This window comes from Xiphophorus maculatus, chromosome 2 (assembly GCF_002775205.1).
Source record: "Xiphophorus maculatus strain JP 163 A chromosome 2, X_maculatus-5.0-male, whole genome shotgun sequence".
In the NCBI taxonomy this organism is placed as follows: Eukaryota; Metazoa; Chordata; class Actinopteri; order Cyprinodontiformes; family Poeciliidae; genus Xiphophorus; species Xiphophorus maculatus.
In genome coordinates, this window is record NC_036444.1 from 13,831,172 (window position 1) to 13,853,651 (window position 22,480).

The 22,480-nt window shown below is 37.8% G+C and overlaps 3 protein-coding genes across 4 annotated transcripts in view; 2 read left to right on the forward strand and 1 right to left on the reverse strand.

Annotated features, from left to right (window-relative positions):
• nr1h4 (nuclear receptor subfamily 1 group H member 4) overlaps positions 1 to 8,770 on the forward strand; it is a 16,450-nt gene extending 7,680 nt beyond the window's left edge. For both annotated transcript variants that reach the window (XM_005802254.2, XM_005802255.2), the window contains 7 exons: positions 3,003 to 3,143; positions 3,894 to 4,036; positions 4,111 to 4,209; positions 4,297 to 4,396; positions 4,873 to 5,019; positions 7,747 to 7,860; positions 7,986 to 8,770. In XM_005802254.2, the coding sequence (XP_005802311.1) occupies positions 3,003 to 3,143; positions 3,894 to 4,036; positions 4,111 to 4,209; positions 4,297 to 4,396; positions 4,873 to 5,019; positions 7,747 to 7,860; positions 7,986 to 8,224 (983 nt within the window). In that variant the 3' untranslated portion in view covers positions 8,225 to 8,770. The remainder of the gene's footprint in view (positions 1 to 3,002; positions 3,144 to 3,893; positions 4,037 to 4,110; positions 4,210 to 4,296; positions 4,397 to 4,872; positions 5,020 to 7,746; positions 7,861 to 7,985) is intronic.
• A 612-nt stretch (positions 8,771 to 9,382) lies between these two features.
• On the reverse strand, positions 9,383 to 13,240 carry LOC102221211 (complement C1q tumor necrosis factor-related protein 4-like). Its single transcript, XM_014469960.2, has 2 exons — positions 13,181 to 13,240; positions 9,383 to 10,740 (listed from the first exon to the last, which is right to left on the reverse strand). The coding sequence occupies exons 1-2, from the start codon at positions 13,209 to 13,211 to the stop codon at positions 9,683 to 9,685; spliced, it is 1,089 nt and encodes a 362-aa protein (XP_014325446.1). The 5' UTR covers positions 13,212 to 13,240; the 3' UTR covers positions 9,383 to 9,682.
• Positions 13,241 to 14,738: 1,498 nt separating this feature from the next.
• Positions 14,739 to 22,368, forward strand: ube2n (ubiquitin conjugating enzyme E2 N). Its single transcript, XM_005802253.3, has 4 exons — positions 14,739 to 14,851; positions 18,828 to 19,074; positions 19,349 to 19,489; positions 21,252 to 22,368. Exons 1-4 carry the CDS (start codon positions 14,822 to 14,824, stop codon positions 21,296 to 21,298), a joined length of 465 nt encoding a protein of 154 aa, XP_005802310.1. The 5' UTR covers positions 14,739 to 14,821; the 3' UTR covers positions 21,299 to 22,368.
• Positions 22,369 to 22,480: the final 112 nt, after the last annotated feature.

The following is a 22,480-nucleotide window of genomic DNA, read 5'->3' on the forward strand; positions in this document are numbered from 1 at the left end:
TGAGCACTTCCTCTTTTTGGCAGAACACTGAGAACGCTGACGCTATTGCGCCCTCTACTGCGCATGCGGGACACTTTCAGGTCCTCTGCCCGTTCAGACTGCAGGACACATACAAGTCGCAAATGTGTGGCAGGGTGAACGGCCCCGGCAAAAACAAAAACAAAAAAATCCGATTTGACAAAATATCGGAATTGGGTCATTTCAGTCTGCAGTGTGAACGCAGCCTAAGTGTCTCCACAGTGATGGCTGTCTCCATGGCAACATACCAAATGCCAGATTTGCAGAGTCCTTGGATTGAAGTTTCCTGTCCCCCTGGGCTCTGAATCTGTACAGCTCAAGCTCTGCTTGTCTTATTAACGCTCTACTGGTCCAGCCTGTCAGATTAGGTGAGGTAGATTATATTTCTATCTGACCATTTCAATTTCAGGTGCGCGACTGAACCGAACTTTGTGGGATTTACAAAAGCTCTTTATAACCTAACACTGCCTTTAGACTTCTCCACAACTTTCTCCCTGACTTCTCTGCTGTGTTTCCTGACCTTCGTGATGATCTTTGTTCACTAATGCTCTCTAACAATCATCTGAGATCATCACAGAGAGAATTTCATCTGTAAAAACATTGAAACACTAAGATAATTTCCCACCTGTTTTCCCCAGTGATTTGCCACTTTGTGTTTTTCTATCGCCTAAAATCCAAATTAAATATGTGATATTTTGTGATTTTAAATGATGAATAACTTCAAAATGAAGATCTTGGCCAGGGACTGTATTACCATGTGAAGTGTGTTTAAAACTCAGTTGCATGCGGCTGTAATATGACATTTTACCTAAAAGCTCAACGACATTTGCCCTATATTGGAAATGTCTGTTCTTCATATCTTTAGACCTTTAGAGCCTATTTATGACAGCAGTGTTTATTTCTACAGTCCAAACATCTGGGTAAGAATCATATGTGTGCATGAGGCAAGAGTAGCCAGAATTACACAATATTTAGAAATCTGTGATTAAATGTCCCACCTGAAAGGACTTTTCTTTTCTCTAAAGAAAATCAGTTTAGCTTTATAAAAATGCTGTGCCCATTTCCTCAGATGACTGCTTTTCAAGATTTTGAAACGGCAGTTTAAAAGTGCTTGTATAACAAGCACTAAATGCTGTTGAGTGAATGTTTAATTACCTGCCAAGGACAGGAAATAAATCCATTCAGCCTACGACATTGGTCAGGTTTTAACCGACTGATGGTGACTTTATGAGAATAAAACAACTAAATGACTGTACGGAACAGAGGGAGTGAGCACTTTACGAGTTTTCCCTCAGTTTACAAATTATTAACTGGGTGAAAGCGCCGTTGCGACCTTCAGCAGCCCCGCCCGGTGTTTTTATTGCATTGTGAATTCAGTGGGATTCCTGTCGAACGGCAGGCTGAAGGGATATGAGTGTAATTCCACACGGCCATCCCGGACAATGCCAGGAGTGTGCTAGCTGACCTGTGCTGCTGTTTCACCGAGAATAGACTCAAGTCTTCTCGGTAATGGTGCCCCGATTGGATTCCTTCTCACCTTTCTCCTACACAATGCACGAGCAACCCGAGCTTGGTCTCATCACTGCGTGTCATTGTGCTTAATGACGTCAGAATGTCTGGTCACTGTCCTAAAGTTAATGAGTCAAAGTGTTAGTTTGTTGCTATATTTGATGGGTCTAACCACTGTTAGAACAAGTGCTTTATTGAGGTCAGAGGTGAGGACGAGTTCAAACTGAAGAGTTGCTACAAAACAACAATCTGTGTGCATTTTCACCTGTTGCTGCCCAGAATAGGTATTCATCATTAGGAAACTGCTGGTCCATTTAAATATAGCTATAATGATCAGATGATTAGCACATTTCACAACAGTGAGTAAAGAAAACAAGGCTGCGTTCCACTTCTCCACCAGTTAAAGCTGGTTTTTGGATAGAATGTGTGCAAAACAAGAACTTCATCTCAAATGAATGCAGCCACTTGCTATCACGCCACTGTGTAAAAATTAAAAATATTTATTACGATTTTGTCAGAAACACATTGAATCATGAAACTATGAAGAGCAGGACCCAAAAAGCAGGTGCAGGATTTCCCCCAGTGTATTGCAAGCCTGACGGGCCACCAGGCTTTACTTGTGCTCCCACCAGGCTTGCATTGCTTAGGTGGAATCCAAAATAATAAATTACAAGATAAATACAAGGAAAGAGGCTGGTAAAGAGGAGGATTTTAGCAATTGAGATATTAAAGCTGGAGAGTTAATTTCTGAACAAGGAGTAGGTGGTTGATTTGAAACTGGATGCAGCCGGAAGGGAAGGGAAGAAAATCGGAGATATGACTGAATATACAGCTAAATACTGTACAAAAAATACTAATGGAGAGAGCAAAAGCATAATATATCTTAAAATTAAAACATAAATTGAATATAAAACGCAAATGGTGACAAACACTAAAATAAACCAAAACAGAAAGCCAAAGATTATGACACATTGGCTATCAGACGTTGTGCAGTGTCTGTAAAATCTGCAGAATTAGAATAAAAGAAATGCTGACTTATGTTTTTTTAATTGACTGTTACTATAATTACTTAATGTTGAAAAGCAAAGATAGACAGTGTGTAGGAGTGTAACTAAAAGAGTTACTTGATCCGCAACAAATGTTTTATTCAGCATTGTTCATACACTGCTAATGTTGTCCTTGTGACAATGACAATAAAGATTTATCTTATCTTATCTCTAAAATTAACACATGGCCCTTTAAATAATGAGGTGACAGCAATCAGACTGCTGACTTGTAATAATTGTTCTAATAAATAAACGTAAGGATGATTATATCCCCAATGAATAATAATAATAATAATTTTTTTTTAAAGTGATTTTTTTTCAAATATAAAAAACAATACCCAGGAAACGGTGGATATTCAAACTGTTTTAAACTCAAATCAATGCAATGCATTATGTGAGGTTTTACCGTCCTCCTCTGCTTATGTTCAGGCTTCTTCAGACGAAGCATAACAAAGAACGCCGTGTACAAATGCAAGAGTGGCGGCAACTGTGAGATGGACATGTACATGCGCAGGAAATGCCAGGAGTGCAGGCTGAGAAAATGCAAGGAGATGGGCATGCTGGCAGAGTGTGAGTATGGCTGCAGGTTTGCAGAGATGACAGCTAGACCTTTAAACATATTTAAATCAGCATTGAACAAATATGATACTGGACGAGTTGTGGACAGCTGAGAGGTGAATCCTCATTCTACATTCTGACATGGTCTACTTAATTATCCTAGGATATAATGTGTCATTTATGACATATGACACAGCTTTTGTTTGGTTTTCTTTAATGAAAGCCGTCAAGCAAAAAGTACTACCTATAAAAGATCAACATCGTTAATCAGCATGTGGACACTGAAAGAGTTGCTTCAGCTTTCTCCCTGGTAACATTAGTTTCAGAAACCAGTTGTGAGTTCTGTTAATAGTTGGCAGTACAAAAGCACTGAAGGATAAACTGGACTCCTGTTGCTCATTAATACTTCAGTGCAGCTGTGATCAATATTGCAGCATGGAAGGCCTTCATGATACTATCTGTCCCCGCGGTAAGAGCTTAACTAATTAGGCAGGGAAAAAATGAAGAGGTGAATTTTTTTCTCTATCATTACTGAACTTTTTAAAATTCCCTTTCCATATTTGAGTGTGTAATTAAATATAAAAAGAGTAAAAAGAGTATGTGCTCACTATATAGTAACTGGGATCTTGAATGAATTCATGTGTTTGATAGATATTTGTAAGGGATAGTTAAGTGATTTTGTTTCGTTTTTTTAAAGCTGCTCTGGATACAAATCTGTGAGGTATTTAACTCAGAAAGTGAAGCTTTCATTGATACCTACAGGTCTGCTGACAGAGATCCAGTGTAAATCCAAAAGGCTTCGCAAGAACACCAAGACCTCCCCGGGGCGGTCCACAGGAGACGAGACAGAGGGGGTGGACAGTGCGGACAACAAGCAGGTCACCTCAACCACCAAGCTGTCAAAGGTAAACACAGCATCTTCTTGAGTCCCGGAGAAATGTAGATGAGGCAAATAAAATGTTTTTGTTTTCAAATTTAGGAAAAGGTGGCAATTACTAAAGAGCAAGATGCACTCTTGAAGCTCATAGTGGAAGCTTACAACAAACATCAAATCCCCCAGGACGTTACCAAAAAGCTGGTATTTGTTCAGCCTAACATAGAATTATTCACATTATGAGGAATAAGTAAGAATAAATAATCAGTCTGTTGTTGCTTTTCCTTCTAGCTACAAGAACAGTACAGCACAGAGGAAAACTTTCTCCTCTTGACCGAAATCGCAACAAGTCAAGTTCAGGTTTTGGTGGAGTTTACAAAGAATATTCCAGGTAAATCAGAGAATTTTGGCAAAACACAAAGTTACACAGAGCTGTGGAAAAAAAGCCTTTGTCTTAGAAATTGTTTTGTATTCCAGCCTTGTATTTACTTATTGAGTTTCTTTGGATCCGGATGAGTTGCATTTTTGGATCTTTTTTTTTACCTACTTCATGTTGCCAACCAGATCCTTTTTAGGTGATCTCTTTACTCTACAGATCTGACAGTAATCAGGCTGAAGCACGCCTTATGAAATTTAACTTAGCCGTCCAAATACTGGGCTTAATCTAATTTATTCATGACTTAATTAGGAGAGGGCATTTACCTTTTCATTATTGGGTGAGGATAGTTTTGTATCTAATATAAAAGTGCTGAAATGTTTAATACTAACAAAACAGCAAAACCAGATGAAATCAGTAAGGGGGCAAATACTTTGTCACAGCATGCATGTAGTGCAGAAAGAAACAAAAAGGTGTCATGTCTTTGTTAGGATTTCTGTCTCTGGATCATGAAGATCAGATCGCTCTGCTGAAGGGTTCAGCTGTGGAGGCCATGTTTCTGCGTTCAGCTCAAGTTTTCAGCAGGAAGATGCCAAAAGGACACACTGTGGTTTTAGAAGAGAGGATACGGAAAAGTGGTGAGTTTACTCACTACATACAGCGTTGGTAAAGTCAGATTTTATCTGGAGAAATAACTAAAACTTTCTTGATGTAACAAAGAAGAGTTTCCAACTCAACTTTGAAAAATCTTTGAAAGCACTGAATTCAAATGAAGCATTCTCCTGATCTTGATAAATTTTGAAAATTTGAATTCAATTCTAGAGAAAAATACGTCAGCTTCTATGTTGAAATTAGAAATTAAATGGATCAAAACAATTATAGCTGATTAGTTATGTTTTCCCGCTGATTATTCGGTTTTAGTCGGAAGATTTCAGGTTCTCATTATGAGCTTTAACATTATGACTATTTTTACATTTGAATTATTTATTTGAATCACATTTATTTCAGCTTTCGTTCATTTCAACCACATCAACTGGGTGCAAATTTGATTTTCATGTGAAAAATATACATGCAGGCCAATAGATATACACACACCACCACAATATTTTTTTGTCTTTCTAAAGGCTGCAGTTTGCAGAGAATAACATCTAAAGCTTGATCTGTTCTTGAAAGTCACCATATTTACTCTGACCTTGTTCTACCAAAGCGTTTGGTCAACTATTGGGTCATAATTACATTAAAGGTTTGTTGATAGCTACAATAAGCATGTCGTCATAGTGAAACTTGTGACACATGTGACAAAATATTAATCTTGGGATAATATTCATGCTCATGATGGGAATATGTAAAGTTCAGGCGAAAACTGTGCATCAAAGATAATCTATGAGTAAAGGCTCAATAAAGCCATTTATTAGGTTGATAACTAGATAATAAACCTATTAGAGAGTCGAAGGAAATTATTGTGTAAAATTATTATACTAATTGTAAAGTTATTTGCAGATGATTTGCACAGTTAAACAATCGAATTTTTAATTTAAGCTTCAAAACATGTTCACTCAGCTGAAAAGGTTGTTTCTGATAACAAACAGAGGACTGAAAGACAATAAACCAAAGTAAAAGATGTTTCAGTCATGACAAAAAATACAATCAGGCTATATATTGATTATTTATACCCTTTGTGCCCTTTAGCAATGAACAAGTCTTTGAGGGCAGAAGGACTCCTTACTATCTACAGATTTGAATTCTGGCTAGGCAACTGTAAAACTTTAATATTACTTCCAGTTAGAAGGGAAAAGTTAAACGACTACCTTCAGCCTAAATCTGCCAGGTTATGAATTATTGTAGGTCTAAATAAACCCCCTGTAAATGAGAAATGAATGGGAATCTTGATGGTAGTAACTTCTGCTGGATGTCAGCTGTCCCTCCATCTTTTGGTCTGTCAGGTTGAATCTAGCCAAATCTGGTCGGATTCTCGTTTAATATTTGATCTGTGTGATGCAGCGGAGAGATGTGCACTGACCTACTGATCCCGGGCTGGGTGTCGGTTACACATGCACACTTACCCTGTGTGGGTTCAGTTTCACTCTGTTCAGGTGTGCCTGCGTTGCTCCAGGTGAAGAACAGCGAACCCAACCCCTTTTGAACCGACAGGATTAGGTTATTAAAATGCACATACTGCCTGGAAAAATATCCCCTGGGCTGAATCGTTTACTGACCTGCTGCTTTTAAGAATCATTGATATGTATGTGAGGTGTCATCATGTCAACCAGACTGGACAGTTAGACAGCAGTGATGATGGCAGATGTGTGTGTGTGTGAGTGTGTGTCAGTGTGTCCCTGAGCGCTGCTCCTGAGTGAATGGTGAGGATAAGAGATAGTCACGCTAAAGGCCAGTCAGGGAGAAAAAGGCAGCAAAGCTGTCTGAAGAGAGCATTGTTTCTTATCACAACATCAAACGTGCCATTGTGCACTTCTTTCCCTCCGAGGCCCCCTGGCATTTCTGAAAGCTCCATGATGATGATGAGGACGATGATGATGATAATGATGTCTCTGGATGGACAGACGCCCCCAGCTAGTCCGACGAGCCTCTACAGCTCCCAAACGTTAAACAGGAACCTGACTGAAAAACTTTGCACTTTTTTTTGTCACAATTAAATCTTTCATCATTAACAAGTTTTAATATTGGACAAAAATGCAGAACATGAAGCTTTTTTCTAAAGTTTTTTTTACACTTTTTCTTTTGTTTATTAAGATAAAGCGTGATCCAAGTTGGTTAAATTTGAGTCCAAACTTTGACTAGGCCTTTGAAAACACTTAGCTTTATTTTTCACTGTGTTTCTGAGCCTGTCAGTGGTGAACGTCTTGATGTGCTTCGGATCATTGTTCTCCTCCTTAACCTAATTGTTCTTGAGTTTAAAGCCATGAACTGTTGAATCAAAAGACGTTTTTGTGTCAGAAACTAAGTTTTAAAATGGTTTGTCTGCTTTGAAAACCAATGAAAATTCTGACGCTAATGTATTTTTAGAGTTTACTGCCCAAATAAGTACATTTTATACTAAAATCAGCTTGTTTAAATTTGTTCTGATTTAATGATTTAAAATTAAAATGTGATTCAAAATTAGGTGAAATTTTACAACAGCAAAAAAGAAATAAGCATTCAATTTATTTAATGAAAATTATGACATTTGAGTGTTTTTGGAGATCTTTTTTTTCTTAATTTTAACAGGTTTTAGCTCACAAAATAAAAGCAGTTCCTTGTTCCTTGTCACACATCTAAAGCATATGAATCTCCAAATCAAAATCTTCACTTGCACTTAGCAAGCCTTTAGGTAAAATGTATAATATAAACCATATTTGTTTCTGCAGGTATATCAGAAGAATTCATCACGCCCTTGTTTAATTTTTACAAAAGTGTTGGTGAGCTGCACATGGTGCTGGAGGAACAGGCTCTCCTCACTGCAATAACCATCCTGACACCAGGTGAGCCATCTTTTGCCTTCATTCAGTGCTCTTCATGGCGTCTATTGTTCTACACGTTTTCATATTGATACCCATACTCCTTCAAAGCTTACAGTATAATTAGAGTGCATTGTATTCCTCTCTAGACCGGCCTTATGTGAAGGACCAGCAGGCCGTGGAGCGGCTGCAGGAGCCAATGGTGGAGCTGCTGAAGAAGCTGTGTGTTTTGCAGCATCCGCAGGAGCCGCAGTACTTTGCTCGCCTCCTGGGCCGCCTGACGGAGCTGAGGACGCTCAACCACTATCATGCAGAGATGCTCACATCATGGAGAGTGAACGACCACAAATTCACCCCGCTGCTCTGCGAGATCTGGGATGTGCAGTGAGGCACGGTGAGCAGTGAAGGAGCAGTGAAGAGATGGACATTCCAGCTAAAAGGCTCCAGGAGTGGAACCAAGTTCATAATGGTAGACAAACAACCAGTCTGCTTTGGTTCTGCCTGACTTTATAAATAGGTAATATTAGTGTATTATAGCAGCTTTTTCCATGTTCAAGTTTTATCATCAATACTTGGCTTAAAAAGCTGAAATTTAAAATGGATGAGTCAAAGAAGTACAAACACTGGAATTTTGTACAAAGCCAAGAAGGTGGTTGTAAGAGATTTAAATTAATATTTTACGATGGCCTTGTTTTTATTTTACGCACAGAAATGTATGTTTTATGTACTTGCTTTGATAATTGACATTTCCAGGGAAGCATTTTCATACAACAGAGAATGCATTAATTACAGCAAATATAGAAAAATGTACCACATTTCTTCTAGTAAGTGTGGAACTTTCTAAATGTTATTGGGTGGCTGGAAAAAATGTTTTCAAATATTCAAATGCCAAATTATTTATTTCTTTTATGAAATAAATTCTTTATTTAATCTCAAAAAACATATACTGTCTTATTTATGACTGCAGTTAACCTTCTATTATCAGGAACACTTGTTAAAACCAATTAAAGGACAATAACAAAAAATATAGCAACGTAGCAAAATGATTGACCTAAACTCTGAATCACTTTGCATATTTATTTTGTCAATTTTTGCACCTTTTTTTCCTTCTTACTCATATTAAAATAGGCTAAGAGTTAGCAGATTGTGCTTTCACTATCAGTGAGGTATTTGGAGACAACGCTATGCAGAACACAGAGGTGTAGGAAACTACTCCATGCAGGTAGTGGTGCTAACTGAGTGGCTTCGTTTCTACATTTATCAAGTATTCAGGATGCTCTGGAAAGAGAAGGAGCAAATCCAATGATTTCGTCCACTTTTATTTGAGACTTTCAGAGATCTGAAACCACCTGTCATTCTGATTCTTCTCCATGAGCACTGGCATGCATCTCTACACTGTCCTATCTCACGTACGGAGGTCCCAGTCTTTGTTCATTTAGTATTTATTTGCACAAAACCCTGAAAGAAACAATATGGTATGTTGTGTTAAGTAAGCAGTTTTATTAAAATATACATCATTTACATTTATATTCAGACCACACAACAAACACTTTTCTATGAATAGAAAGCACTGTTTTATTGCTTCTAAATGCAAAGGACCTAAGTAGCAAATGTTGGGAAAAAAAAGATTTTATATTAAAGACTGGAGAAAATTGCATTTTCAAGTGACAGAATCTGCTGGGCAGTGTCCACGACTCTGTCTCATAGCACCATCTGGTGGATTAATCCAGAAGAAAATGCAACATGTGGAACCAAAGCAAACTCTACAAACTCAAGTTATGTTAAATTACTTACTCTACCTACAGAACCAGCAATTTACTACAGACTGAACTAACGGCAGAGCTGTTTATAGGCCGGTTCTGTCTGCCGTTGTTTCTGCAGACGGATAAACCAGGAAGCCGGAGAAGGTGGTGTATCTCCCTTGGTTGCTGTAAACGGCGTAGCGCTTGTCCTGCTGGCTGTACAGCCACACCGTTTCCCCCCTGTTGAGCTGCAGCATTAAGCTCTGACTCTGCATCTCTCTCCTCTTGGACGTGTCCTCGTCGAACACCATGGCCTGCACCTGCCCGCTTCCGGTCATCAGCTTCACAGAGACGGCCTTACGAGGGTGCTTCCCCACTGTGAAAGCAAAGAAGTACACCCCAGGGAAGTGGCAGGTGAACAGGCCTGAGGTTTTGTTGAAGTGGTCCCCAATGTTGACGTACTCCACGTCAAAGGTCAGGGGAGGCTTGTTGTGGTGCCCGTCACTCTGACCCATGAAAGTGGATGTCCGAGCCACTGAGAAGGCTGACTGCGGCTGCTCCGCCTCTTGACCTGCGCTCTGGGGTTCAGCCTGAGGTGGGCAATCGGGATAATACAGACCTGGTGAGGAGAGGTGATTGCTGAGGTAACTGGTTGGCTGGAGCTTCGGGTAGACCAGATAACCAGAGAAGGTGATGTAAGGGCCAGCATTGCTGTACACAGCATACTGGGGATTCTGCTGCAAAAGCAGCCACACAGTGTCCATTTCCTTCAAACTGATCATCACACTCTGGCTTTGCACTTTCCTGCCTATCCTGCGGTAGTCATCATAAGCAATGGCTTGCACCTCCTCCCCATTCTTCACCAGGATGACAGAGAGCAGCTTACTGGGGAACTTCCCCACAGAAAAGGAGAAATAATAAGCCCCAGGGATGCGGCAGCGGAAGTGCCCTGTGTCTGGATTGAAGTCCCTTCCGGTGTTGACCATGAGCTTGTTGAAAGTCACTGCTTTCTGCTTGCCTCCCACCACGCTGCTGGTCTGCGCAGCAGAGAAAGCAGAACCGAGGCCTGTGGCCACAGCAGGCCCGTAAAGGGATGAAACTCCTCCAGAGTACAGGATAACGATGAAAAGACATGCCAAGCATGAGTGAGACCTGCAGGAAGCTAAAAACAATAGAAATACCAGATAATATTGTAAAATTACACATTGGGGGACACAAGGATATCTGAGAGGAACATTTGCATTATCCCTGAATAAAGGAATAATCTGATTATATGTGAACATATTTTTTATGGAGATCATTGTTTTATATTTTGTCAGAAAAACTAATCAAGGAAAAAAGTCACAAGTTTGTCTTCAGAGCCTTGCAAAATGTGGTCTTCACAAGAATTTTATGTAGTTCAAAAATGGCTCAAATTTGGTCTGTCAGCATAGGTGGACAAAAATAATACTTTCTCAGAAGAAAACTTTGGCTGCTTTCATTCTATGTTTTCTGTGAAGGACCTGACAATTTACAAGGTACATTTTTTGCCTGTTTGTTAACACACTTATCAAACATTAAATGATTCATAGGTCAAAGGCTCATAAACTGAAAATTGGGCAGCTGCTCTACCACTACGCCGTGTCGCCTCACATACAGCGGTTATTAATCCTTGTCACAAGGCAAGGAGTACAACTCTCATCCTCTGGACCTTTGCTGTCTGTCTATCAGTATGCAGATGATACACACATTACATTACAAAGACAATGAATCCATTCAAGTGCTGAGTTGATGAGCGGTGTCCAAAGTCAGTCCTCAAGGACTGGTAGCCTCAGTATTCTGCATGTTTTATTGCTCTCCCTGGCTCACCACCCTGGTAGTAACTAACTACCTCCTCAGCATGTCAAAGTTCTGCAGAGGCCTGGTAACAAGCCGTCATTTAATTCAGATGTGCTCAAAAGCATGGTGACCACTTTAGAAGATTGCAAGAAGGAACGATTTCAAACTTTTTCAGAGTACTACCATTTTATCACATTTGATTTCAGTGAGAGGAACATCAGCAGAAGCTTCATATCCAGTTTATCTACCAGTTATATGCAATCAGCTAAATATTTATCTTCAACCCCTTACCCTTCGTATTTTCTTATTTCTTTGTCCTCCACTTATCCATTTTTCTTCTTTCTTTGACCATTGTGCACAATGCTGTCATGATGAGGTACTGGACAGAAACATAGTTTCCAAAAGCCTAAAAGACCTTTAGAAATATAGAAAAACTACTAATCAACATCGCTTTGGAAGATTGCAAGAAAGTCAGACTGCTTAAAATTACCAGCAGTTTAGTGAGAATTTAAAGTTTGTCACGCTACATACAATCTTGTTTGTTTATTCTTTACATAAAAGGCGCACAGACAAGTTGCTTCTCTCTTTTTGTTGTACTGTTAAGATTTTACAAGTTCATATTTTAGTTTAGAATCTGACTCTAAAGTTACATTTTGTGACGTGAGTGCAGAATAAGTCTACAAGAGAACTTTACATGCTACAGCTCAAGTAGCTGCCCAGGATAAGTTTAGTCTTTCACCATTTACTGGTCACTATGATCTTATCCTGTATTTGAATTAAAAGATGATAAGGAAGTCTGGCCACATTGTTGACACAAATTCAGAGCGGTCTGTGTGACCAGCAGTGCCTGTAATGTGACTGATGTTTCTGTTCTCCTTGTGCACTGGCAAAAAAAAGGCCTGCATTAGGCGCTGGTTCATGTGTTCCTGTGTGTGCCGACTGCCGAACAATGGAAAATTTCAAAGACTTCACTAAGTTAGGGCAGGAAATGAAAACATGAGTATTACTTTGATGTGTGAGTAAGTGGTAGGTGAAAATAAGTTTTTAATCAGTGAGTGGAGAATATTTTTATTTTTTACATTTTGGAAACTAAGTGGGTTTAAATTTATCTTACTTTTCAAAAATATTTGTTCAGTATGTGATGTATATTTTCCGTATTTCCTTCTCTGTGTCCTCACATTTACTAAAAATATGAAATGAAAGTTCACAATAATCCCACCAACAATTGTTGGACAATTTGAAGGTATATGGGATAAACTAAAGAGATGAATTACTAAAAGCTAAGATTAGTATTTTAGAAAAGACCTGAACCTGAGACCAGACCAAGACCAGACAATACCAACGCTAAGATCAATCTTGAGTACTACAATTCTAGCACATGAATGCATTGTGCTCTGTAATATGCATTTTTAGTGACTAGTAATTCTGTACTGGAAAATGCAAGGTAAATATGCAAAATAACAAGCAAAATAAATAAGTAAATAAATAATTTCCTCGCCTAATAACAGCAAACATCTTAGGATAGTCTTTGGAGACTTTTTGTCCTTATGTTTGAAAAAATGTACATCTATGAAACAGTTCTGTAAAATACAATGCAAACACAGTCAGATGACAGAAACATGTTTGCAACAAACTTATGCAATTTTTTAGAACAAATCATCAATATAAAGGAACATTCTGTACACTTTTTTAAAACTTCTTTTTCACACAATTGCAATCATAAATAGCAAAAGAATTAGTAAACGTATCACCATCTGAAGATTAAACCAAAGTAATGAACCCACCTGCTGAGGTAAATTGGCAGAGAAATTGCATGCTGGACTTCGTCTTAGTCGGGCCTGTTCAAATTACTGTGCGTTTGTTGGTCTGTTAATGTAACTGACACCCAGTGGAACAAAGATTTTGTTCAGGCAGAAATTGTGGAAGGAGGAGCTCCGATCCTCCCTCTGATCTATAGCTGCTATGAAGTCTGTATATGTACAAAAAAAAGCAGCTGAACTCTGCAGACTTGTTTGCTTTCAGAGTTGTTAAGTCTAAGTCATCATTGTTTGGTCTTTCACATGTAGAGCTAATGCTAGACTCCAACTCATATGACTTCTAGAGAAAAAAGACATAGGTAAAATCTGCAAATAGAAAATGAATAAAAGTACCAATATATGAGTGAAAGAAGGTAACGTTTTGTCATTGGAATGCAAAAAATGTTCTTTTGATATGATACAATAATATTTAATAATAATAATAACCTTTCTGATATATTTGTGAAAATTTGCCTCCAAAGGCTAGTGCACTTGGACAAAAACACAAGATAAAATACGAGTTAGTAGATTATAGCAGGAATAACAGGAGCATTCAATGCTGTTAGAAAGTATCTTCCCCATTACAAATGTCTTCTGTTTTTGCTTTTCATATGATCAAGTTTATTGTATTTTATTTATCCAGACAAAGATAATCTGAGCAAATACAGAATGCACATTTCTAATGTTGTTACTAAGGAAAAAAAGCTATACTACAACTCAGTTGTCCCTTAAACCTTTAACTATTGTGTTGGAGGTAGAGCGGCCTTCAAGGACTTGAAATATTTGTCTCTCTCTTTGCAGAACTGCCTTTAGTCTACACTTAGACTAAAATCACTGTTGGGTTAAAAGCACAAGCACACAGCCAACTGTACCTATAAAAGGTATTCACCACTTGGATGTTTTACCTTTTTGTTGCTTTAACAAATCAGTTATGATACACAAAATTTGGTATTTTGACTAAATATTACAAAAAATCCTATAATATAAAATTGAAAAAATATTTATACAAATTTATCAACAATTAAATAAAAATATTTTTTACATAAACTAAATGACAGCATAAATAATCAGCCCCCTCAAGCAAGTATTTACTAGAATATTGGAAATATACATTCATTTATTCTCAGTTTGTAGCTGCTTCATGCAGCAAAAGCTAAGTTTTTAAGATAAAAATGCTAATTTTTCTTTTTAGGTTTCAAGATGAGAGACCTTTATTGATCCCCCCAGGGAAAATTGAACAGGAGGTCAAGCATTACTTATTTTTAAGTAAAATAAAAGTTTTAATATTACACCTTCAGTATTTTAACAGTATTGGCGTTCAATATTTGTTTGTTTTAAATTTTCTCCCTTACTCATCTTTCTGTTAATTCGTATTTTTCTTATATTAATAGTGAAATATTTTAGTTCTATGGTAGCTACATTTGTATTCCAAAAAAGTAAAAACATTAATTCACAAATAAATAAATAAATAAATAAATAAATAAATAAATAAATCAGCACCTCTCCAGGCCACGCCATACTGTTGCTTATGCCGTCATCACGCAGGAACCCGGAAGTGGTCTGTTTGCTGTCAATGCCAGCTACAGAGAGAAGGAGGCACCGAGAGCTAGAAGCCCGCATTTAAGAAAAATGGCAGGACTGCCCCGCAGGATTATTAAGGTGCTTTTTTCTAACAGAAGAATGTTTTCTTCGGTTATTAAAAATTGGAATTTATAATTTAAACTAGTTTTTCTATGTCTGCTGCACAGTTTCGTGTTCCAGCGTTAGCATCGATTAAGCTAGTGTCGGTTTCAGAAAGTAACTTCCGCTTCTTTAATGTGCCCAGAAACAACGATTGTCAGAGGCTATGAATACATAAATACTAGTGATAATTATCCCGCTGGCCTTGCTCAAATTTTTAATTGTAATAATTTTTTTTAACTCGTTGTGGTTTCTAGTTTTCTTTTTGTGCTTACAGGATTGCTGAACTAGCCGGCCAGCTAACTATGATAGCTATTTGGTAGCTTATTAGCGATCACTTTTAAATGATCCATGTTCATTAAACTGACTCCAGTTTATAACCGAGATAAATGTAGAAACGAACCATTTCTGTAAATGACAATTTAATTAAATTTTATCGTGTAAATCTACTATTTATCGTGTAGAAATCCGCAGGATTTGTCATTCACTGCTGCTGGAAGTTAACGCAAGCAGTGCGTTTCTATCAGATGGAAGCTTAATCATGAAATTAATCATTTCAAAATAATGATTTCTCTGCTGCTCAAAACTGACCGGAGTGATAGGCAGAATTTCTTTGTAGACATCGAAAAGTACAGAGTTTCATCATGGTCCTGGTCTGGATAATTTTGGAAAAACATTTATATTTTCAGACTTTATCCGCACCAGGTTTTCTCAAGTTCTTTCTGCTGCAGTTTGTTTTGTTTTTGTTTTAGCTTTTTTCATAGATCAGCGTTCATGAGTTTACTTACACCTTGGGCAAAGCTAAATAAAACTGCAGATTTTTCTTCATCTGCACTGATGTAGACAGTCATAAGCAGTTGGAGGATGGTTCCTTCTGTCTTATTTTCTTATTAAGTTAGCTTTCAGTATATGATTCCGCTTTATTTGACATATTTCAGGTCATGTGTACTACTACTTCTACTACTACTACTAATAATAATGCCAAAAGCCACTTTAATTGCAGAATGAACTTTTAAATATTTTCACAATAGTCCATGAAATTTCATTGTGAAAGACTTGTCTTTTTATGCAAAGAATGCTTTTTTTTGTTCCCAATAATAACAGCCCACATGATATTATTTACAGCCAGATTACAAACTGTGCTGAACTGGCGAAGTGACCATTCCTGTTTTATCCACAATTTCCTCTCAAGCCTGTTATACTCATTGTCTCCTTTTTCTCTGTGCCACAATTTTTCATTTTTAAGCAGTTATGAAGCATGGTGGTGAAACAAACAGCTGCTGCACAAACTATTCAACAGATTATTGCTAGGCAACCAGAGAGTGAGTGAGTGAGTCAGTTAGTTGATACCACCACCAACCTTACTTAGCTGACCCTTATGAGCAGGAGTGTCAAACTCGAGTCCTCAAGGGCCACTGTCCTGCAGTTTTTAGATGTGACACAGGTACAAAACACTGGAATGAAATGGCTTAATTCTTCTTGTGTAGATCAGTTCTCCAGAGCCTTGCTAATGACCTAATTATTCTATTCAGGTGTGGTGCAGCAGAGGCACATCTAAAAAGTTGCAGGGCAGTGGCTCTCCAGGACTGGAGTTTGACACCTGCGCTTTAGAGGTTGAGTGGCTCAAGTCTTTTCTCTGCCTACATCCTCCAAAATGCTGTGCGGCTCTGGATTGGAGTTCAGGAAAATTATTGAGCATTCATGTGTTTTTTGCTATATTTATTATTGGTTTATTGCCCAGCCCTGTATCCTCCCATTGTTTTAGTTTTTTATCTTTTTTTTATTTTTTTCAAAAATAAATAATTTAGCTTTTTTTTTTTTTTTTTTTTTTTTTTAAAAAGGACAGCCAATTGGTTAGGTATATCCAACAGGCTAAAGGGCTGTTTTGAATGCAAGAATTCAGTTCAAAGTATCAATGTATTGTATTTTGCATCCCATTTTGGATTCAGTTTAACAGCAGTAGATTAACACACATGACAAAGATTCAGATCCCAAGATGCCTAAAGGTCACAGAGAGCATTGGAAGCACAGAGTACAAAGGAACATTTTGATTTAACACGCATAGTTGTCAGGATACTTTCCAGGTAAATCTTAGTTGAAATATTTTTTATTGACTTGACAGCATTAATCTATAGCAGTTAATGATGGATAAACTATAAAGTAATAATGCTAAAATGAGGGAACACTCTGGTAACCTTTGACTATGCAGCTCTTTTGCAGAATAATTTATGTTTGACACATTTGCAGTATTTGTTTGTTCTCTAATACTATACTTGTTCCCACAAATAAAATGTCATATTTTATGAGTTTAGATTGATTTTAAACTAAATAAAGCACGCAGCTCTTATTCAGTATATTTAAATATGTCTCTGCGTTTCCAGCAGAAATATGGCATTAAAAGACGAGAGTCTTATCAAAACTATCAGTCTCTGTTTTTTCAGTACTTTGCAATCTTTATAGTTTTTCAAATAATGTTATTTTAGCATGTTACACCCCCCAAGGTCTAGGGGTTCAGGGACGGTAACATAAAGGTGTGTCCAGAGGAAAAGTGGAATGAAAAAATGATTTATTACAAAAAGAAGGTTTTCACAGAACCAAAACATAATAGAAAAAAAACAAAGAGCCTGCACAGCCTCAAGAGGCCAGGGGCCGTAACATAGCAGAAGGAACATTTCTCTGAATAGCAAAAGATTGAGAGGTGTGTAAAGAAGTGCACCGACTGCCTAAAGTTGGTGGGAAAAGATGGAAGAGCTGGGAACATTACTTACTGGGCCGAGCCCTTGAGCCCCCTGAGCGTGTGACTGGGACAGGGAGCCCCTCTTCTGTCTGTGTTTTCACTGCATGGTTTTGTCTGTGGGTTATCTGAAACATTTCAGGAATCTCACTCACAGTTGCACAGAGCAAAAAGATGACAAGCACTGCTGTCGCAAGTGTTAGCTGTGACTTTATTGGTTCATATTTCCATTTTTTACTCTTCCTTTGTAGTTAAACGTGTTCCACAGAGCCATAGTAAACATGCCGGATGCTTTTGTACAATAACAGACTGGAAGCTTTATTAAGAAAGAATAAATCAGAGTTTTGATGTGTCATGCAAATCATGTTGAAAGTAATTCTGATTTTACTGCAAATATTCCTCTGAAAAGTGGAAGTACACAGCAGGTTAACTATGAAGGGCATCTATAGTAATAAAGAAACTTGGAAAAACGGGTCTGCAGATTGGTGGTTGATGCTGCCTGATCGTTTTACAGCGTGATATGACAATGGACCTGATCAAAACTTATTTTAAAACATCTATTCTCAGTTTTTATAAACTTGCTCACTATTAACTTGTTGGTGATCTGACCAAAGAAAAGCAATTATATCCATTCACAAAGATGCAGAAAGCAAGCAGGAAGTTTCTGAGATCTAGTCTCTTATGTGAATAGTTTTAGGTTTCTCTGTAATGCCTGTTATGCTATGCAGGCTTTCTTTAATAGTCCACAAATATGCACTTAAGTTCATTCATTTAAGGGGGATCTGAATGTAGGGATTGTCCCATCTTTTACAGTTTTGGTTTGATGTTTGCATGTCAGACATCTGAGTGAATAGTTTGTTCCTCACTTCTTTAAATATGCACAATCCATCTCTTTAAAGTTTTTCACTGCTCAATCTGTACCACATCTTAGAAATGTAGAGCTGCATAAAACATTCAGTTTGAAATGGCAGTTTTAATGTGTGCAATATTTCAGTCTCAAAGGATTATTGGGACTTTTAGTAGGCTGTAATATTTCAAGTCCCATGCATCAAAAAACTGCTTTCCGATCATATATATTGACTGATGAATTTACTTATTTTTCACTGTTTTTTGGGGGAGTGGGGGGTCATAACCGATGTAGGTCTTAGTGACCAAGATAGGCAGCTCAAGTATGTTGATGTGTTTTTTTTTTTTTGTTTGTTTTTTTTCCCCCATATCCAGGAAACCCAGCGCTTGCTTGCAGAGCCTGTGCCAGGCATCAAGGCTGAGCCAGACGAAGGCAATGCGCGCTACTTTCACGTTGTCATCGCTGGACCTCAGGACTCGCCGTTTGAGGGAGGCACATTTAAACTTGAACTCTTTTTACCAGAGGAATATCCCATGGCAGCTCCTAAAGTACGGTTCATGACCAAAATATATCATCCCAATGTGGACAAGCTGGGAAGGATATGTCTGGACATTTTGAAAGGTAGGCCAAATCTTTTTCTCTAATTTGGTACTTGCAGTTTTTTTTTGTTGCACTTTTTAAAGCCGTGCACCTTCTTGAACCTGTATAAATCAATTCTTCTTTGATAAAGTATTTAGTTTCATATTCACTAAATGATTCCTTTCTTCCCAGCAAAGCATTTTAACTAACTCAAGTGTGCTCCCACCAGTACAGAGCATCAATAATTCATCCACTGCTCCATTGCTATGTTAAGTGTCTTAAATTCGTTTGTTTCATTGTTCTCTGACATTTTCAGATAAATGGTCACCAGCTCTGCAGATTCGAACAGTTCTGCTATCTATCCAGGCTTTGCTAAGCGCACCCAATCCTGACGATCCCCTAGCAAATGATGTTGCAGAGAAGTGGAAGTCCAGTGAAGCTGAAGCCATAGAAACAGGTGAGGCTATTAAAAGAAATCCAAGCTAGGCCCTGAGCAATATTGATTTAATTCATTTTAAATGTTTCTTTTCTTGCTCAGCTACGAATTGTGACTTCCAAGTCTACATCATGAATTTTGCTTACCGAGTTGTAAAATATAATTAATATGGAATAATGTTGTGTTATAGTTACAGACAGAGCGTAAAAGAAACTTATCGTATCAGTTTACCATATTTATCTATTTTTGACACTAGAATGTGAACGACATTTTTGGAAAAGAGATGTTTGTCAGGCTGCTCAACAATTCTGCAATCTGGCCACTAAGAGGCGCTCTTCTTTAATCTGCTTCTACAAACCAGGATTCAGAGTAGATCACATATATTGTGTTCTTACATAATCAAGACAGATTGGCAGATTGATTTCAATGCAGCGCTGCTCACCACTTCACACCTACTTGAAAACTCATGTCTGTCTCATTTTAAAGAGCTATTATAAATTCCAGAGATTTGAAATCATGCCAGTTTACTCCTACTGGGTTTGCATTTGCTGATAATGAACACTTCATGTTATAAAATAAAATAATTAGTGAAAAAATTAGGCAAATTGAACGGATAGAGCAGACATTTTACTCACTGACTTGGTTGCTTTAAAATCTCAAATTCCATAACTGCTGGGATGATTTTGTTTTTTATTTTAGCTTTTCCAAAGAAAAGGTGGAAACTTCATACCAACCCCTTAAAAAAGAAATATGACAATCGCAATAAGTTTAACACAAAGATCAGTTCTCACCATCAATCTGAAGTGCTGCAATTAGAGTTGCAGGTGTTAAAAGACGACACAGATTGATATCTGGGCGATACTTCAAACACTGCTGTCACTGTGTGTTTGGCCTTTTACACTTAAACTTGACTTAATTCTTCTTAGGTTTTATAGTGTCATGCAAAAGTAGTCATACCTATTGAACTTTTCTCAAGTTACGACTGTTCAGTCTACGTAATTGGGACTGCATGTGATAGATAAGCAAAAGGTAACACACATGAGTGGATGGGGGGAAAAAAGGCATTTTAATTTTGGTGGAGTCAGTTCTCTAGTGAACCACATTTCCTAGAGTCTGACGTATTTGCACAATTTTCTTTGCAAAATATCTTAAGCTTAATCAAGTTGGGTGGAAAACGTCTGTTTCAAGTCTTGCTACAGATTTTAGATTTGATTTTGGTCTTGAATTTGACCATTGTATTTCTGGTTGTATGCTGGAAAGTGAACCTCGTCTTTTTCAGGCTTTCTTCCAGCATTGCTATTTAATAGCTCAGTTCATCTTCCTATCTGTTCTAACCAGCTTCCTTATCCTTGAAACAAAACATCCCCAGAGCATGGTGCTGCCACTACCATGTTTGACTATGGATGTGTTTTGTATCTGTTCTAAATGTACTTTCTGCTACATGTTTTTCTACATCAAATACACTGTTTCTGGCAAACATGACCTCTTCTGGCCTTCTGTTAACACTGATTCTTAACACACTCCAGATTTTTATTTAAAAAAAAAAATAAGAGAGAGAAGAAGGTATTCTTCAGGTAGTCTTCCACAGCAAAAATGTGTGCTACTTCATAGGTCTATCATGCACTATCCCAATAAAACACATTGCAATGTTTGACAAAATATGTAAAAGTACAAAGGTCTGAATTATATCTCATTTATTTAATCCTATTCAAAGTGTTTGGGAATAATTTAAGGAATAATGTTGCTGAATTATAATCCATCCTTCACATTTTCCTCTCTACAGCCAAGACATGGACCAGGCTTTATGCTGGAAACAAAAATGAGGTGTAAAGCATCCTCACAGGTGGAAACACAAGTGAAAGTCAAGTGAACACAACTCATCTGCTGCCAAGACCTCCTCCTGGCTTCATTTGCATTTAAAGGACACAGTCTTTTATTTTTTATATATAAATATATATGTGAAAACAACTGCTGATATTCTATGATTTCAATGCACACTAGTACTGAATGACGTGTCTATGTCCTAACTCACTACTACTATTCAAATGCATGGGCAGAGGTTTTAGATCTACTCACCTGGCTTTCTTTGTCCAATTGGGAGGAGAGGGTGTCTTAACGTCCCACATATCTGGGGGAACGTGGCTTTAGTGGACTGAGTGGGGATGAGAGGTTGGCTAGATGTGAAGGTTGATGTACCTTTTTTATGTTTCTTTTAATTTTATTTTATTGTGTCGCTGTTTAATAAAAGCATCTAACTACAACTACTAGCCCACTGTATACACTTGCATAGAGGACTTTGTCCTGAGTAGATCTCTGCTTTAGGTGCCATCTGATTTCATTAGCTGCACTGTAACAAGACTAAAAACCAAACTGAGCCTGCCACTGACCTTTCAACCTGTCCATGTTAACTTGGATGCCCTGCAAGCCTCTGGATGGTAAAACTGTGAGTGATGGAGATTGTGGACCTTTCTTTATTTTTCATACATACAGTGTGTTATTACAGATTTTTTTATGACATGTTTTCTGCTCTTCCTCGACTAACTACTTTTACTCTTTCTTCCTTTATGGGTCATCAAGGCTCAGTTGTTTCCCTGCTCCCATTAATATTTATTTCACAAAGGAGTGGTTACGCTTGAGTCATGAGATGTCTTGTGTTGTGATGGGAACAGGAGTTGGGATGGGCGCTTCCTGGGTGGCGCTGACACGGCGGCCCGTCCATGGATCAAACTCAAACACATGAGCGGCAGCTCTGACTCCAAACTGTTGTAATTGGTGTCTGTTCAATTCAATGTGTAAAATAATTATAACTCTGAAGAGGAGCAGGTTTGCTGTTCAAAATGTTATGAAACTGTTCACCTGCATACTTTTATGTTCTGTAAATAAACTGTTGATTAATAAAAAAAAATAACAGAAGTATGTGATTCTTAAAGGGGGATAATGTGGGATTAGTTAGTTAAATGCTGCAATTTAAACAAATGAGTGAAATTTCTATTTTGAAAACCAGAGGGGGGT